The following is an 18,095-nucleotide window of genomic DNA, read 5'->3' as shown; positions in this document are numbered from 1 at the left end:
AATAGGTTTAAAACAATGAATTCATTCCCATGGCGTGCGCGCGCGCACACACACACACATTTCTATGTGTGGTTGGGAGAAGGCTGGGGGAAGGCACATAGACTCGTTGTTGCACTTGATGGTGTACACCTTTGATCCTAACTCATCAACAATCCCCTCACACAGGATGACCAAAACAAAATAGAACAAGTTTGTCCTATAGCTAATTAAGTGATCATGGCTAATAGTTATTAATATCCATGGAACACAACTCTCTCTTGGCCATTCATTGTTGTGTCCAATCTCGAGTTTTGAATGACAACTAGAGGAGACCATCTCCTTAACCCATTTTCATAACATGTTTTTGTTTGACAAATATTAATGAAGCTACTGAATAAATGAATGAATGCACCATTACTTATGAGAGTTTGAGAGTATAAACATTGGTTTTTGAGGGCACAATCCCAATACTAAGTTGCTGTCAAAAAATAAGATTGGTTGAATGACCTAACCTCTGATTTTTATTTTTATTTTAAAAAAAAAATAAGACCATTGGAAATTTTTTATTTTGAAATGTCCAGTAAATGGCCAACAATCTAATAATTAGATCAGCAGATAACCATAATATTGTTTTACGATGCATGTACACTAGAACCCATAGTTTGGATTACTAGTTTAATTTTCTTATGTGTTGAGGGTCACACCTGTTTTAGAATAATTCAATTTGGAAAAACAATAACCAACTGTCTATATTCACGGGGGAAGGGGGGAACACATGTAAACCACAAATCACCTTGTCAACGTAGCCTGTGTAAATCTACTCAGCATTTCACTGCTTTGTTAAGATCCAAAGATTTTGAGTTACATTCAGATCCAAATAATTACATAACTGTATCTTACACTCCTTGTTTACAGATGGTCTATGATCGCGGCAACTCTACCAGGAAGAACTGACAATGAAATTAAAAACGTTTGGTACAGCCACCTGAGAAAACGGCGAAAACAAAATCTAATGACCCAGGAAACCAACAAGCCCGCCATGGAAATATCCATATGTAACGTAGGGGCTTCAAAGGAAACGTTAGGATCTGTCCTCTCACCCTTGAATGTTCCAACCATCCCAAGATCCGAAAATTCCAGCTACATTCACATGTACCAGCCACAGTCTTCTGCCAATTCGTCTCCGATAAGCAGCAATTCCTTGAATTGCAACAGAATCACCGTGGAAAAATATATTGATTTGTCTGCTACAGTGGAACAATTGCTTCAGCCGCAGTTCTCCCCAGTTTTGAACGGAGATTCCGAGTTTCCAAGTGACCCGTTCCAGGACGATCTCAGAAGTTTTTGGTTAAATCTCTTGATGGAAGCGGAAAAGTATGAAGAAGATCCGATGATCTGATTGCAGTTTCGGGCCGTTTGGTTGGTTGGTGGCAGTTTTGTGGAGGGAAAATTATTTGAATGTTTTGTATTATATCATGTTTGATATTTGACTGGGAAACTGTTACAGTGGTCTTTGCTGCATGGGAATACTATTGATAGTGTCCCGCACACATTTCATAGGTAATCACAACGATGGGATATGATCATCCAAACCATCCAATCAATAGCTTATAAAATTAATGGCCATGATCATCTAATAGAAATTGGCACAAGTGCTGGATACTCATTCAGCCATTCAAACATGTGATGGACGGCTTTCAGGATCCAATCCCACTTAAATCCATCCACTCCCATCGGTTCCCACGCCAAACACGCCCTAAGGAATCTCTTTAATCAGAAAATCATAGCCATCCCATCCATGTCATACGGGAACGGGTTGTAAGAAGCAAGGCCAATTCATGGATGGATCAGATTATCCAATTCCCTAACAATCAAACTGCGTACATCTGGCTAGAATGAACTCGGACCATGCCCCTCTCCTCATTTCCTTACGAGGCCCATCCTGCAGGCCCCACAGCCCTTCCGATTTCAACGCATGTGGCTGCTTGATGTCTCCTTCTCCCATACAATCGAAGAGGCTTGGCCCCGCCAATGTCTGATCATCCCATGACAAACCTTCTCCTTAAGCTCAAGAAAGTTAAGACAAGTCTAAAAATCTGAAATTGCGATGTTTTCGGGAACATCTTCCATAACATTAAAGCTACCGAACAGGAATTATCTCAGCTAGAAGCCATGGCCTAGGCCCCCTCCTCGAACATCGCTGCGGAAGAAATTGGTGAAGCCAAATCCAAGCTTGCCCTTTTGGAACTAGCTGGTGAAATATTTTGGAAGCAGAAGTTTCGCGAAAACTGGTTGTCGGAAGGCGACAAGAACACAAAATTCTTCCACCTCTCCACCTCCGACAAAATCAGAAGATCAGGTATTCTTCAAATTAAGCTTGCCTCAAGGGAGCTATCGTCCGACCAAGCCTCCATCAAGCAAGAAGCAGTCCGTTATCTGCAAACGCTGCTGTCCGTTGAGCCTGCTGAGGACCACAACGCAACCCCCCCCCCCGGTCATTCACTGTCCCCTCCCTTATCTCTGAGGAAGATAACTCTCTCCTCCTGCAGTTGCCTTCAATTGAGGAAGTCCATCAGGTAGCTGCTGCCCTCCCTCCAGATGGGACGCCCGGCCCTGACGGCTTTTCTGGGGCCTTCTTTTCTAGTTGTTGGAATATAGTGGGCGCAGACATCCATAAAGCAGCAGTGGATTTCTTCCAAGGGGGCAGCTTTCCCAGAGCATTCACGTCCACTCTGATAGTCTTCGTGCCCAAATCCTCAAGCCCAAAATTGTTCGCTGATTATCGCCCAATCAGTTTGTGTAATTGCATCTATAAGATTTTTGCTAAAATCGTGGTGAACAAGTTAAATTTCGTCCTCCCTAAGCTGATCTCTCTGGAGCAGGGAGCTTTTGTTAGGGGAAGATCGATAGCGGAGAACATTACTATAGCCCAAGAAACTTTCAGAGATATTAATAGAAAGGTGCGTGGAGGGAACCTTCTATTAAAGCTTGACATGGAGAAGGCTTATGACAGAGTAGATTGGAATTTCTTAAAGCAAGTCTTTATCCAGTTCGGTTTTGTGCCTTCTTGGGTCAAGATGGTTGAGTCCTACTAGGATAACAACTGATTTTCTGCGCTGGTTAACGGAGAAAGTTGCGGCTTCTTCAAGTCCTCTCGAGGCTTGAGACAGGGTGACCCACTATCTCGTAGCCTATTTATCCTGGTGGCAGAGGCTTTCAGCAGGGGCTTCTCTAAGTTGATAGTTGAGGGGCAATGCTTGCCGTTCAAGATGAAGCAAGCTACCATCAAATCACACACCTTCTTTATACTGATGATATGGTTCTTTTCATTAACGGAGCTCGCCGTTCGATCCTTGCGGTCTGATCCTTCTTGTCAAGCTATCAGTTGGCTTCGAGGCAAAGAGTGAACATGCGGAAAAGTGCATTCTACTACTCGTCTAAGCTTTCTCCAGGCATGGTCAAAAGTATTGAGAGGATTTTGGGCTTCGGGAAGGCCCGTGGAGGGCTCACATACCTAGGGGTCCCCATAGTCCAAGGGAGGATGAAGTGCAGTGACTTTAGCCCTTTAATTAACAGAATTTTAGGTAAAATTCAAGGCTAGAACGGCCAGCTCCTCTCACAGGCTGGGAGGCTGACTCTCATCTCCTCGGTCCTCAGCAGCATGCCACTGCACTCTATGTCTGCCTAGATTATCCTGTCTAAATTACTGCAATCTCTCGATAAATCATTTACCAATTTTTTATGGGGCTGGCGGGATGGTAGAAAAAAGCATCATTGGAAGAACTGGAGAGCCGTTTCCACCCCAAAGGAAGAAGGTGGGCTAGGGATCCGGAAGTTGAAAGATATGCTGCTTGCGCTTCATCTCAAGATGGCTTGGGGAATCAGATCCAGTTGCGCGAAAAGCCTTTGGGCAAAATTGGTAGCTTCCAAATATCAGGCATCTGACATGTCTTCCAACATGTTCAGATCAAGCAGCGGCTGCTCTCCTTTCTGGAATAACCTTGTGAAGCTATTCCCCATCCTAGACAGAAACACTCAATGGGAGGTGGGTCGTGGTAGCTGTAATGTCCGACAATGCAACTGGTCCGAGCTGGGCCCTTTACAGAGCATTTCTTCAATTCAAATCCCTTCCAATCTCAAAGGGCTAGTTGTGGCTGATTTCCTTGGCCCTCAAGGCCTAAAACAGGATGTCCCCTTTGCTCTCCCGGATTGGATTCGGGCTCATATCCAGCCAGGAGGTTTCTGCAGCTCTGACAATGAAGATGGCCGAGTCTGGCCTCATGGTCCTTCAGGGAAGTTCACAATTAAATCAGCTTGGGGCGTGATTAGAGAACATGATTAGAAGAAATCCTCGTCTAAATGGATGTGGCACCCAATAATCCCTCCGAAGATTTCAGTGTTCTTATGGAGAGTTTTGCACCGTGCTTTGCCGACCGATGAAAACGTCCAAAGAAAAGGGATCATCCTAGCATCTAAGTGTGAATGCTGCAACTCGGATCGATCCTCTCTCCCCTGCTCCGAGACGTTGTCCCACCTTTTCTTGCACGGCAACACTGCTTACAGAGTGTGGAACCAGCTAGCCAACTTGCCCAACATCTCTATGTCTGCCCACTCCTCCATCCAGGACCGTCTCCAATGGTGGTGGACTTAATCCTTTCCCAGCAGGTTCTCCTCTTCCTCCCTTCGTCTGGCCCTAGCTTTCCTACTCTGGGAAATTTGGAAAGCCAGAAATGGAGCCAGGTTTGACGTGCTGAGGATTTCTATCCAGGGTGTGCTAAGTTCTTTTCTCAGGTGGATGGTCTCCCTCTCCTTGCTGCCCCAATCTCTTTATTTCCCAGGCTCCGCTCCCCCTGACCATTCTCCCATCTCTTGGCACTCCGCTCCCCTCCCGTCACCTCGATGTGAGTTGGTGAAATGGTCTAAACCCCCTGAGGGCTGGTACAAGCTGAATATCGATGGCTTTGCTATTGGTAATCCTGGACCTACTGGGGGCGACGGTATTTGTAGAGACAAAAATTGCTCGCTACTATTTGCCTTCTCCAACAGTTATGGTGTTGCCTCGAACAACAGGGCGGAACTTTGGGCCTTTCATGATGGTGTGGAAAGGTGTGTCAGATTCGGTTTCTCCAACGTCCTTGTCGAATCGAACTCGAAATGGGTAGTGGATTGTGTTTCTTTGCAGTCCTTTGTGGCTTGGAAATAGAAATATTAGATATCCATGATTAAGTCTCTTCTCCAAAGGGGATCCTTTTGTGTCGCCCTCATCCCCAGAGAGGCCAACGGTCCAGCAGACAATTTGGCCAGACAGGGTAGTTCATCCCAAGAAAGTCATTCCTATTCTGAGGCTTCTCTCCTCCCTAGATTAACTAGAGGTAAATATCTTCTGGATAAGGCTGGGTTGGGCTCAATTAGGAAGTTAAAAAGGTCTATATTGTACAGGATATGATAGGCGGGCCAGCCCCTTTTGTCCCTGGTCTTTGCTCGAACATCCTCATTGTAATTTTGCGACATCAATGGAAATATTTTTCTTTAAAAAAAATAATTTAAAAAAAAAATCAAACTGCAAACATACCATACAAAAACAACAAACAGAAACTAGCACAAACAATATCCGGAGAAAAGATCTTATCCAGCAGATGTATCTGAAGTTACGACATTGGCCATTCTTTTCCTCTCAACGTATGAAATACATATATCACATCCTACAAAATAATAGGCCACTGCGTGATGATCACTTGGTATGAAAATTAGGTCCATCCACATGGAGTGGGACACAAGGTGAATTTTAATAAATTAATTCATAAGATTATCATAATAGGAATTTTTAAATTAGTAGCCAACCAGCAGATGGTGATCCCACAGGGTGAACGGTCTGATTGTAATGATGTATGCCACGTTTATGCAAAAAAATATGGAGGCATGACAACTAATGTGCCGCTAGAAGCACCTGATCAGCTCTCCCTTAACACCAATCGCTCTTTGTTAATTACTTGACCGTAGTTGTCAGCAAATGGCCCTAGCTGGGCGCACATTGTAAGAGCCACATAAAATGTGTATTAATTGAATTAAAATTTTAATTTTATAATTAAAAATAAAAATATACTTAATACATTGGTAGAAGTGCTTTTAGTATAGGGTAAGGTTAAAGGATTAATTCCTAGTATCGCATTATTTAAAATTTCACGTAAGACTATAAAATCTTAGAGGAATCTTCTTTTAGATGGCTTCTCTCTAAGAAAGAGGGGAGAATAGTAGAAAGAGGAATCCTAATGCAAAGAGCAAGAGAGAGAGAGAGAGAGAGAGAGAGAGAGAGAGAGAGAGGAGGCCTGTGGAGAAAGCTTCCGCCGGTAAGTTTTGAATTTTATCCCTTTTAATTTTTTTATTAAAAACTCCTATATCTACATCATGAATGGAGCGGAGATCATTACATCCATTATTTAGATTTATGCAAAGATTTAAACAAAGAAAAAGGCTTTTTGCGAGATCTCTTGCCATAGAGATTAGCTTTGGGCCATCTAACAATGTTAGTCAAATCAGTTTAAATCAAAGATTTCTAAAAGCCAAAACATATCACGGCCCCAAATTCTAGAGTGACCTAACTTTAGATTGTCCACAACAATATTTGAATAGCATTAATGATAAACCTTGCTATAAAACGATTGTAGATCTCGAAAATTTTTGATCTAAGCAATCCTTTAGTTATTCCAAACTTGGTGATGGAAAATCATTTGATGGTTTGAACCTAACCTAATATGGATATGATAAAACCATAAAAACTAAAGAAATAGGAAAATCCTAAAAAGTTTTGAAAACGGATTGTGTAACAGAACTTGGTCGACTTCGATCAATTGATCAAAGTTAAGCTTTCGATCGATCGAACATAACGATTTTAGTCCAACAACCAAAAGTTCAAATTAAAAATTTTTACTTGATTAATTAATAACTGATCTCGATCGATTGATAAATTCTTTGAGTGATCTCGATCGATCAAAAGCATCAATCGAAGATAGTGAAAATAGTCCAACGAGCAAATTAAATTAATTCTGATTTAGCTCGATCAATCGATGATGAGTTTCAATTGATTGAAAATGACAAAAAGTGTTCAGAGACTTAATTTGTTAAATTCAAATTTTCTTAATTTATGATCAACGGGTTCAATCGACAAACTCCTATGCTAATATAACAGACTATGAATTATGATGATGTAAGTAATAAGTTATAATATGTAGTTTGAATTATGTAATAGGGATACTAGACTTAAACCGACCATTCAATGATATTTTCTCTATTAAGTATAGGTGAGTGAATCCCAATATGTCTTATATCTGTACGATTAATATAGGTGTTATGATTGCTATATTTATTGTGTTACCATGCTAAGTTGATCCTCAACGTATGATTTCAAGCTTTGAACAATTATTACCATGAATTGAATATGTAGACATGCAAATCATTACGATCATGAATTCATTGTTTCCTCTTGTATAGAGAAATGTATATAGCAATTGCGTATGTCGATGCATTGGGCATTGAGCATACATCCATAGCGTTTCTAGATGATTTCCAGATAGATTTGTTACCGAATGCCCACGATTAGTAGAGGCATACTTAAGGAGTATATGCGGGCCTTGCCCATGCCTACCCATAGTAGAAGCTTACCAGGTGCAGACATGGGTTGACGGATATCTAATCCAAGTATACGATTATCCCACTTGACACATATTTCATGACATCTCTACATACATACTCATATCTGCACATATATATTTGGATGTTGCTTGTACTATCTTATTTTGGATGTGTATGAACCATGATGGGTTCACTCACTAGGTTGACCAGCTAATGTTGTAAAATGACAATCATACAGATGTACTTGAGACAAGAAACACAAATCAAATGTCGGAGAATGAGGCCTAATTGGCGGATGAATCCTAGAATCACTAGTTCCTTGATCTTTATTTCCAAAAAATATCATCTATCAACTCCAAACGATATACATTGTATTGTAAGTTAAGCTTAACCTACAATACAATGTGTGGGTCCTACTGTGATGTGTGAATGACATTTGGAAGGTCCATTAATTGTGGAAGGTAGACACCCCAAGAATCAGGCTGATATAAAAATTGTACAAGCCACTCCATGAATTTTAAGATTTTTGTGGGCCACACAATGACTGTTGGGACTGGTTTTTGGAGCATCTCATTGTTATGGTCGGGCATGCTTAATGCATGGATTCGAAGGAATACACACTCCCTGTGAAGGTTAGATGCCAAAAATTAGGCACACCATCGCATGAATTCTAGGTGATAGTTAATTATTTTCTATAATGTGGCCCACCTAATGACCGGATAGGCCTGCTTTTTTATCATCCCACGGTCATGGTGGAGCACATGATGGAATGCACATAACATGGTAGGCCCCACACAATTGTAGCTGAAAAGACAAGGTGAATAACTTTAACACTCACGTGAATAACATTGCAATCACAAGTGAACTATGTATGGTCTTTTAGAAGGCCTTGTACAGAAACCTCTACTTGAGAAATGGCCACGACCCAAATGCGGCTCTAATTCATCCATTTATCCGATAGAGTTTTCGTGCATGGTACGTGGAAATATAAAGATGTGTCTGATGAGCCGCACCAGGGCAACTTTGGGCTAAGTACCTTCCTAAGGTTTAACTTTTTTCTCTCAAGAGCAATTTACGAGTAACTATCATAAGATCCACTACATCCATCAGGCACGTGCCTAAGTTTAACCATTGAAACCCAAAAATGATGATCATAAAAATAAAATAAATAAATAACTAAGTAGGCCACATTACAAGAAATAGTTGGTATGGAACTCCCACCATTAGCTTTTGTAAAGCCCACTGTGGTGTTTATATACCATCTAATCCATTCATCTGATGTGCCTCATTGGGATCAACAAATTACTCAAAAATCACAGTATTCCAAAACTCAGTTTGCCCATACAGCATGAATTCAGAGGTTTTAGCTATAGTTTTTTAGGTGGCCCACTTGTATATTGAATCATCCTGAATGTTGGCATCAAGACCCAGAAAAGGGTGGTGTCCATGATTGACGGCGTGGATTTCATGCATGTTAACAAGTTTCTCCCAAGTTAATGAAACTAACCTCGGTAGGTACCCGGCATGTTTTCCGTACACATGATCCTTGTTCAAGAAGAGTTCTCACATCCATCGGAAAGCATTTTGTCGGTCGTACATATTACCGGCAGTTTGCTGGTCATTGAGACTGAAGGAATGGTCTGTTTGGACAAGTCCACCAGTTTAAATTTTAAATTGTAGTCCTTCCTTGAGATGTAATGGCAATTGTCCAGACAGCGATGTCTCGGATGAGACCACATACACATTGAATGGTAATATAAAGTTGGTGTCTATCTATGCTATCTAGGACCTTTGATCCTCTACTCATTATTATACCTTGTTATAGTGCCAACCTATATGTGGGTCCCACGTAGGGTAGATATGATCAGAGTGGTCCACATGGTGCTGAGGGATGCAGCCCCATTACAAATGAGGCCAGGATAAAACATTCGTTAGAGTATCACAACCACTCATACAAGGGCCTGCAAAATGGATGGCAAGAACATGTGTTGTAAGTGAACCCACTCTATATCACACCACAATAATGTAAACCCGAACCCACAATAAACTCGGATCAAATCTTAGGTGTTAGAAATTTGAATCTAACACTATCATCAATTTTTGCACTTTGCAAAAGCACAATAAACGAAAATAGAATAATATAATAATGCAGGATAACTAAATCAAAAGCAAATAATTAGTAAATAATTGACAAACATATAATCTTTTATGTGAAAAACCCTTATGGGAAAATTTAAGGTACAATGTGATAGAGATTCACTACCATAAAAACCATAGAGTTGTACAAACTCGCATTCTTCAATTACAGATTTACTTGATCTCCCCTATGATGCGCACCTCTAGGAAACTCATAAATCCCTTAAGAAATCCATCTCAGGCCCTTTACAAGTGTAGTAAACTTTCTCCCTTGGCAAACCCTAACCCTTTGAAGAAAAAAAAACACTCATATGCAATATAGCGCTAATGAAAAAACCAAACTTAAATACCTTACTTCATGCAAAATTAAGAAACCCGACAGTCGCACCATGGGCGACCGACGATCAACCATGAACATCACAACTAGTCATAGTCGACCATGCCATGTATGCAAGCCATTTGCACAACAATCTCCACCCTGACTTGCATTTTGCCAAGTCACCCTGAAGACCTCCCATGTAACCTCCACCTTGAGCGCTGACCACTCCCTACATTCCTCCACCTAGAACGCAGCTCCATCAACACCCCTATGCAAGGGTGCCCAATCTCATCAATGGCTAGTAAAATTGATCATGCCTAAGCAGTGCTTAAACTTTTCTATGGTTACTAATTTTGTCAACATATCTGTGGCATTCTCATCCGTATGAATATTCTGAAACATAATCTCCCCTGAAACAATGAGCTCCCATATCTTATGAAACCTCACGTCGATATGGTTGGCTTGTGCATGATACACCTGATTCATTGTGAAATGGATAGCACTCTAATTATCAAAATGCAGCTGAATCGCCACCTGCTTCAACCCGAGTTCACCTATCAGGCCTTTAAACCATAATGCATCCTTTGATGTCTCTTTCGTAGCCATGTATTCTATTTCGGTTGTAGACAACTCTATCGTAGACTATTGTAGATCTCCAACATACCGCGATACACATGTTGATGTAAAAACATATCTCGTGGTGGACCTCATGTTGTCCAGATCACCTGCATAGTTCAAATCCACGTAGCCTACAACTCCACCTAAAGTTTCGTATCACCAAACATGATTCCAATATCGATTGTGCCCCTGAGATACCTAAGAATCCACTTAACAACATTCCAATGCTCCTTCCCTGAATTCATCATGTACCTGCTAACCACACTGACTACTTGTGAGATGTTCAACCTTATGTAAACCATTACATACATCAAACTTCCCACTGCACTAGCGTACGACACCTATGACATTTTTGAAACCTCTTCTTCTATACTTGGACACGACCTGGCTGACACACTACCAAAAAAAGGGGCAAAGGCTACGGATAAAATCCGTAGCCTTAGACCTATGGCTACGGTTTTAGTCTGTAGCTATTCCGTAACACGACCGTCGTCGTAGGTGCTATAACAATAGGTTTGGAACCTATGGCTACGGATTTAATCCGTAGCTATAGGTTCAATAACTACAGATATAATCCGTAGCAATTCTACCTGTAGCAAAAACTTCAAACAGCTACGGATATTATTTATAGCTGAAAGTCCGTAGCAATAGGCCAAAATTAAAAAGGCTACACCTGTCTGATTAGTGGCTACGGATTTAATCCGTAGCTATAGGTTAAATAGCTACAGATATAATCCGTAGCAATTATATCTGTAGCAAAAACTTCAAACAGCTACGGATATTATTTGTAGCTGAAAGTCCGTAGCAATATGTCAAAATTGAAAAGGCTACACCTGTCGGATTAGTGGCTACGGCCAATATCCGTAGCTATTTTGTACATTGAAAAATTAAATCATTTGTTCATTCAGTTACCACCTGTACAATCATTTATTCATTCAATTACAATCATTCATTCATTCAATTACAATCCTTCATTCAATCAATTACATCATTCATTCATTCAATTACAATCCTTCATTCAATCAATTACCATTATAATCCTTCATTCAATCAAATTACAATTACAATCAATTATAGTTACAATTACAATAATGCTGAAAATACAAATCTTTAGCTTCATAAGAGAAATGTGCTCGACTTCACCCTGAAATTTCAACAGCTTCGTATATTCCATCATCCTACAAACAGTCATGTCATTCATAAATTAGAATGCCCATTGGGGAAAAGAAAGACAGTGAAAGAAGTGCATCACGTATAACCACTTTTTTTTTCTTAATGAATTAAAAAAAAACTCAAAGAGGAATGAAATTGACATAAAAGAAATGGTCTCACCATATGATTATAGGTTTTGGTTTAGGTTTAGGTTATAGGTTTAGGTTAAGGTTAGGCTATAGGTTATAATTAAGTTTAGGTTATAGGTTATAGGTTTTAGTTTAGGTTTAGGTTAAGGTTGAGGTTTAGGTTATAGGTTATAGCTTTTGGGAACTTGATTATAGGTTAAGGTTTAGGTTTAGGAAATCGGGTTCGGGTTCGGGATCGGGTTTAGGATTGGGTTTTCAAGTTTAGGTTTAGGTTAAGGAGTTGAGATTAGGATTAGGTGTAGGTTTGGGTTTAAGGATTTGAGAATACATTTAAGTTTTAAGTTTAGGTTTAAGTTAAAGGTTTAGTGAAAGGTTATAAGTTTAGGTTAGGTTTAGGTTTAAGTTTAGGTTTAGGTTATAGGTTATAGCTTTAGGGAATTGAGAATGGGTTATGGTTTAGGTTTAGGAAATCGGGTTCAGGTTCGGGATTGGGTTTAAGTTTGGGTTTTCAAGTTTAGGTTTAGGTTTAGGTTAGGGAGTTGAGATTAGGATTAGTTGTAGGTTTAGGTTTAGGGAATTGAGTTTAGGTTATAAGTTTAGGGAGAGGTTAGGTTTAGGTTATAGGTTTTGGGATTTGGGAATAGTTTTAGATTATAAGTATAGGTTTAGGTTAGGTTATAGGTTAAGGTTTAGAGATTTGAGTTTAGGTTATAGGATTAGGTTATGGTTTATGTTTAGGTTATAGGTTTTGGGATTTGAGAATGGGTTTGGGTTTAAGTTATAGGTTTTGGTTTTGGTTTAAGTTATAGGTTTTGGTTTAGGTTATAAGTTTTTAGATTTGAGAATGGGTTCGGGTTTAGGTTATAGGTTTTGGTTTTGGTTTAGGTTATAGGTTTTGATTTAGGTTATAGGTTATAGGTTTATGTTAAGGTTTAGGTTTAGGTTAAAGGTTTTGGGATTTGAGAATGAGTTCAAGTTTAGGTTATAGGTTTTGGTTTTGGTTTTGGTTTAGGTTATAGGTTTAGGTTTAGGTTTAGGTTATAGGTTTTGGGATTTGAGAATGGGTTCGGGCTTAGGTTATAGGTTTCGGTTTTGGTTTAGGTTATAGGTTTTGGTTTAGGTTATAGGTTATAGGTTTTGGTTTAGGTTATAGGTTATAGGTTTTGGTTAAGGTTTAGTTTACGTTATAGGTTTTGGGATTTGAGAATGGGTTCGGGTTTAGGTTATAGGTTTTGGTGTAGGTTATAGGTTTTCAGATTTGAGAATGGGTTCGAGTTTAGGTTATAAGTTTTGGTTTTGGTTTAGGTTTAGGTTATATATTTTTGGATTTGAGAATGGGTTATGGTTTAGGTTTAGGAAATCGGGTTCATGTTCGGGATTGGGTTTAAGTTTGGGTTTTCAAGTTTAGGTTTAGGTTTAGGTTAGGGAGTTGAGATTAGGATTAGGTGTAGGTTTAGCTTTAGGGAATTGAGTTTAGGTTATAGGTTTAGGAAAAGATTAGGTTTAGGTAATAGGTTTTGGGATTTGGGAATAGTTTTAGGTTTAAGTTAGGTTATAGGTTAAGGTTTAGGGATTTGAGTTTAGGCTATAGGTTTAGGTTTAGGTCTAGGTTTAGGTTTAGGGAATTGAGTTTAGGTTATAGGTTTAGGGAAAGGTTAGGTAAAAGTTATAGGTTTTGAGATTTGAGAATAGTTTTAGGTTATAAGTATAGGTTTAGGTTAGGTTATAAGTTAAGGTTTAGGGATTTTAGTTTAGGTTATAGGATTAGGTGTAGGTTTAGGTTTAAGGATTTGAGTTTAGGTTATAGGTTTAGGTTTAGGTTTTAGGTTTAGGTTTAAGTTTAGGTTTGGGTTTTGGGATTTGAGAATGGGTTCGGATTTAGGTTATAGGTTTTGGTTTCGGTTTAGGTTAAGGTTTTGGGATTTGATAACGGGTTCGGGTTTAGGTTATGGGTTATATGTTTTGGTTTTGGTTTAGGTTATAGGTTTTGATTTAGGTTATAGGTTAACGGTTTAGGTTAAGGTTTAGGTTTAGGTTATAGGTTTTTGGATTTGAGAATGAGTTCGGGTTTAGCCTATAGGTTTTGGCTTTGGGTTAGGTTATACGTTTGGTTTAGGTTATAGGTTATAGGTTTAGGTTTAGGTTTAGGTTATAGGATTTGAGAATGGGTTCGGGTTTAGGATATAGGTTTTGGTTTTGGTTTAGGTTATATGTTTTGATTTAGGTTATAGGTTAAAGGTTTAGGTTTTAGGTTTTGGTTTTGGTTTTGGTTTTGATTTAGGTTATAGGTTATAGGTTTTGGTTAAGGTTTAGGGAAAGGTAATAGGTTTTGATTTAGGTTATAGGTTATAGGTTTAGGTTTTGATTTTGATTTAGGTTATAGGTTATGGGTTTAGGTTAAGGTTTAGGTTTAGGTTATAGGTTTTGGGATTTGAGAATGGGTTCGGGTTTAGGTTATAGGTTTTGGTTATAGGTTAAGGTTTAGGTTTAGGTTTAGGTTATAGGTTTAGGGATTTGAGAATGGGTTCGGGTTTAGGTTATAGGTTTTGGTTATAGGTTATAGGTTTAGGTTAAGGTTTAGGTTTAGGTTAAAGGTTTTGGGATTTGAGAATGAGTTCAAGTTTAAGTTATAGGTTTTGGTTTTGGTTTAGGTTATAGGTTTTGGTTTAGGTTATACGTTTAGGTTTAGGTTATAGGTTTTGGGATTTGAGAATGGGTTCAGGCTTAGGTTATAGGTTTTGGTTTTGGTTTAGGTTATAGGTTTTGGTTTAGGTTATAGGTTATAGGTTTAGGTTAAGGTTTAGGTTTACGTTATAGGTTTTGGGATTTGAGAATGGGTTCGGGTTTAGGTTATAGGTTTTGGTTTAGGTTATAGGTTTTGGGATTTGAGAATGGGTTCGGGTTTAAGTTATAAGTTTTGGTTTTGGTTTTGGTTTTGGTTATAAGTTTTTGGATTTGAGAATGGGTTATGGTTTAGGTTTAACTTTGGGTTTTCAAGTTTAGGTTTAGGTTTAGGTTAGGGAGTTAAGATTAGGATTAGGTGTAGGTTTAGGTTTTGGGAATTGAGTTTAGGTTATAGGTTTTGGGAAAGGTTAGGTTTAGGTTATAGGTTTTGGGATTTGGGAATAGTTTTAGGTTATAAGTATAGGTTTAGGTTAGGTTATAGTTTAAGGTTTAGGGATTTGAGTTTAGGCTATAGGTTTAGGTTTAGGTTTAGGGAATTGAGTTTAGGTTATAGGTTTAGGGAAAGGTTAGGTTTAGGTTATAGGTTTTGAGATTTGAGAATAGTTTTAGGTTATAAGTATAGGTTTAGGGATTTGAGTTTAGGTTATAAGATTAGGTTTAGGTTTAGGTTTAGGGATTTGAGTTTAGGTTATAGGTTTAGGTTTAGGTTTAAGTTTGGTTTAGGTTATAAGTTTTGATTTAGGTTATAGGTTAACGGTTTAGGTTATAGGTTTTTGGATTTGAGAATGGGTTCGGATTTAGGCTATAGGTTTTGGCTTTGGTTTAGGTTATAGGTTTTGATTTAGGTTATAGGTTTTAGGTTTATGTTTAGGTTTAGATTATAGGTTATAGGATTTGAGAATGCGTTCGGGTTTAGGATATAGGTTTTAGTTTTGATTTTGGTTTTGGTTATATGTTTTGATTTAGGTTTAGGTTATAAGTTTGGGTTTTAGGTTAAGGTTATAGGTTTAGGTTAAGGTTAGGGTTTAGGTTTAGGTTTAAGTTAAGGTTATAGGTATAGGTTAGGGTTTAGGTTTAGGTTTAGGTTTAGGTTATAAGATATAGGTTTAGGGAATTGAGAATAGGTTAAGGTTTAGGTTTAAGAAATCGGGTTCGGGTTCGCGATCGGGTTTATGTTTGTGTTTTCAAGTTTAGGTATAGGTTTAGGTTAGGGAGTTAAGATTAGGATTAGGTGTAGGTTTATGTTTAGGGATTTGAGAATACATTTGGGTTTTAGGTTTAGGTTTAGGTTTTATGTGTTAGGTTAAGGTTTAGGTTTAGGTTAAGGTTGAGGTTTAGGTTATAGGTTAAGGTTTTAGGTCATATGTTTTGGTTTAGGTTAAAGGTATGGTCCCTGCAAATACAGATATAAACACGGCCATCCGACGCAAATGCCAGGCCCTTCCAATGCTGTCCATAAAAAATGGACAGCTTCATCATGGTCATAATAGCGGTTCCCTCTTTCCAGGGAACCCCGCTCTTCCGAATAGCTCCGACGCACATCCGGTCTGCTCCATTAATTTTGATCAAATATATAAACACGGCATGTCCAAATGGCCAGGCCACTCTTAATGCTGTCCATAGGAAATGGACAGCTTCATCATGGTCATAATAGCGGTTCCCACCTTCCAGGGACCCCCGCTCTTCCGGATAGCTCCGACGCACATCCAGGTCTGCTCCATCAATTTCGAGCAGCGGTTCATAAATACGGCCTGTCCAAATGGCCAGGTCACTCCAATCATGATTCAAAGAAGAGAACTTGAGGGTTTTCCTTACCTTCCATTGTATGCTTCCAAGGTGCAGATGACCCCTGAAAGACACATACATCCTAGGAATCGATCGCTTCTCAAAACCGCAGACTGTTTTGTTTTGAAACTCGTTCATCTCACCTGAAAAACCAGCTGAAGCAGATCACTCTGAAAAACAGAAACAGGTGCAAAGGCAACAACTATGAAGACAAATTGTAATTAGAGTTTCAACGCTCAAAATAAAAAGAGATGGTATGAAATACCTCAGATATTTCATGGCCAACGTTTCGGACATGAATAACCTTAGAAGGCTCTATCATCTTAGCAGATCTCTGCAGCAAGCAAAATGGCAGAGAATCCAGGAATTTCACTATTTACTATTTACATACAGGTAAAATATAGTTGAATTCAATGTAAAGAAAAACAATCACAACCAATTCATGTCATTTACTTCAACATATAAATTTAGGGAGAAAAAACCAGTAATCTTTATAGATGAGGGCCATGTAAGCCCAACTTTCATTGATCCAAACCGTACATATGGTGATAACTAGACACTCTAGATCCAGATCGCTGCTAGAAACTAGACACTCTACCCACAGAAGATTCCAGCCAATCCATGTCCATGGAGAGACCTTTTGAATTAATGAACAATCAAAAGTTTCAATTAAGCGAATCGAAAATTAGGTGGCATGGCATGCAACAAGGTTATTACATGCCATCTCACAAAGACTACACAAAAGGGTAGGCTAAATCAGATGATCCCAGCCCTTTGAGTGTGGGTTTATTTTCTCACCACCATCTGTTTTTACATATCATAGATAATTAGCATCATCAAAACCAACAACATATAAGTATACATGTTATCAAATGTACAGTAAGATCTAATCACTTTAAGACCCGGCTGAACATCGAATCTAAATTCTCGAGTTTTTGAACATGTCAGAGTTTCTCTGATGGCAACTCACTATTAGGATTTTATAATGAGGATGGTGTTAGTAGCTTCCATTGGCCTTCCATGTATATTGAACAGTCCCATAAAGTGGCACACATGAAGAAGATGAGATCTGTACACTATGCATCTAGTGGCCCTGTTATGGATGGTATGATGGACCATACAAAAATCACATTGCACTAGACAATACAAACTGCTGATTACTAAATTACATTAACCAACAGATTAACCTTTTGACACTGTGTCTAAAAGGTAAACTCTGTAGTCTAATCCAGATAAAGCAATCCAAGAGATATTGAATCAATGAAAAAAGAAATCCAAACTCACTTGGCTTGTAGATGTTTATAGAACGACACACTTCCCCTTCCTTCATGAGTCAAGATCAACATCGGCACCATCTTCCTCAGCTTCATCTTCTGGGTCATTTCCAAGATCTAAAAAAGTCAATGAATAACCATTAAAATGCTTCATCTTCTAGGTTCATTTCCAAGATCTTATATAAGTTCATTTCCTGCTACATCCTTTTGATTCTAAAAATCATTAATTAGAAATGGAACCAATTCTCTGCAAAGAACAAAGGTTAACATAAATACTCTTGAACCATGTAAGCAACACTTCAAATACATGAATACTCCAGCTCCAGCTTCTTGGCATTCATGATGCATTACATTCCCCAATAAAGGCTG

At 38.9% G+C, this 18,095-nt stretch overlaps 1 protein-coding gene across 1 annotated transcript in view; it reads left to right on the top strand.

Moving 5' to 3' along the window:
• LOC131222903 (transcription factor MYB4-like) overlaps nt 1-1,399 on the top strand; it is a 54,314-nt gene extending 52,915 nt beyond the window's left edge. Inside the window, exon 3 of the mRNA XM_058218182.1 lies at nt 895-1,399. Within this exon, the coding sequence (XP_058074165.1) occupies nt 895-1,378 (484 nt within the window). The 3' untranslated portion in view covers nt 1,379-1,399. The remainder of the gene's footprint in view (nt 1-894) is intronic.
• The last annotated feature ends 16,696 nt before the right edge of the window (nt 1,400-18,095 follow it).

This window comes from Magnolia sinica, chromosome 1 (assembly GCF_029962835.1).
Source record: "Magnolia sinica isolate HGM2019 chromosome 1, MsV1, whole genome shotgun sequence".
NCBI classification, from domain to species: Eukaryota; Viridiplantae; Streptophyta; class Magnoliopsida; order Magnoliales; family Magnoliaceae; genus Magnolia; species Magnolia sinica.
Note: the sequence above shows the minus strand (reverse complement) of the source record. Positions and strands in the feature narration are given on the sequence as shown.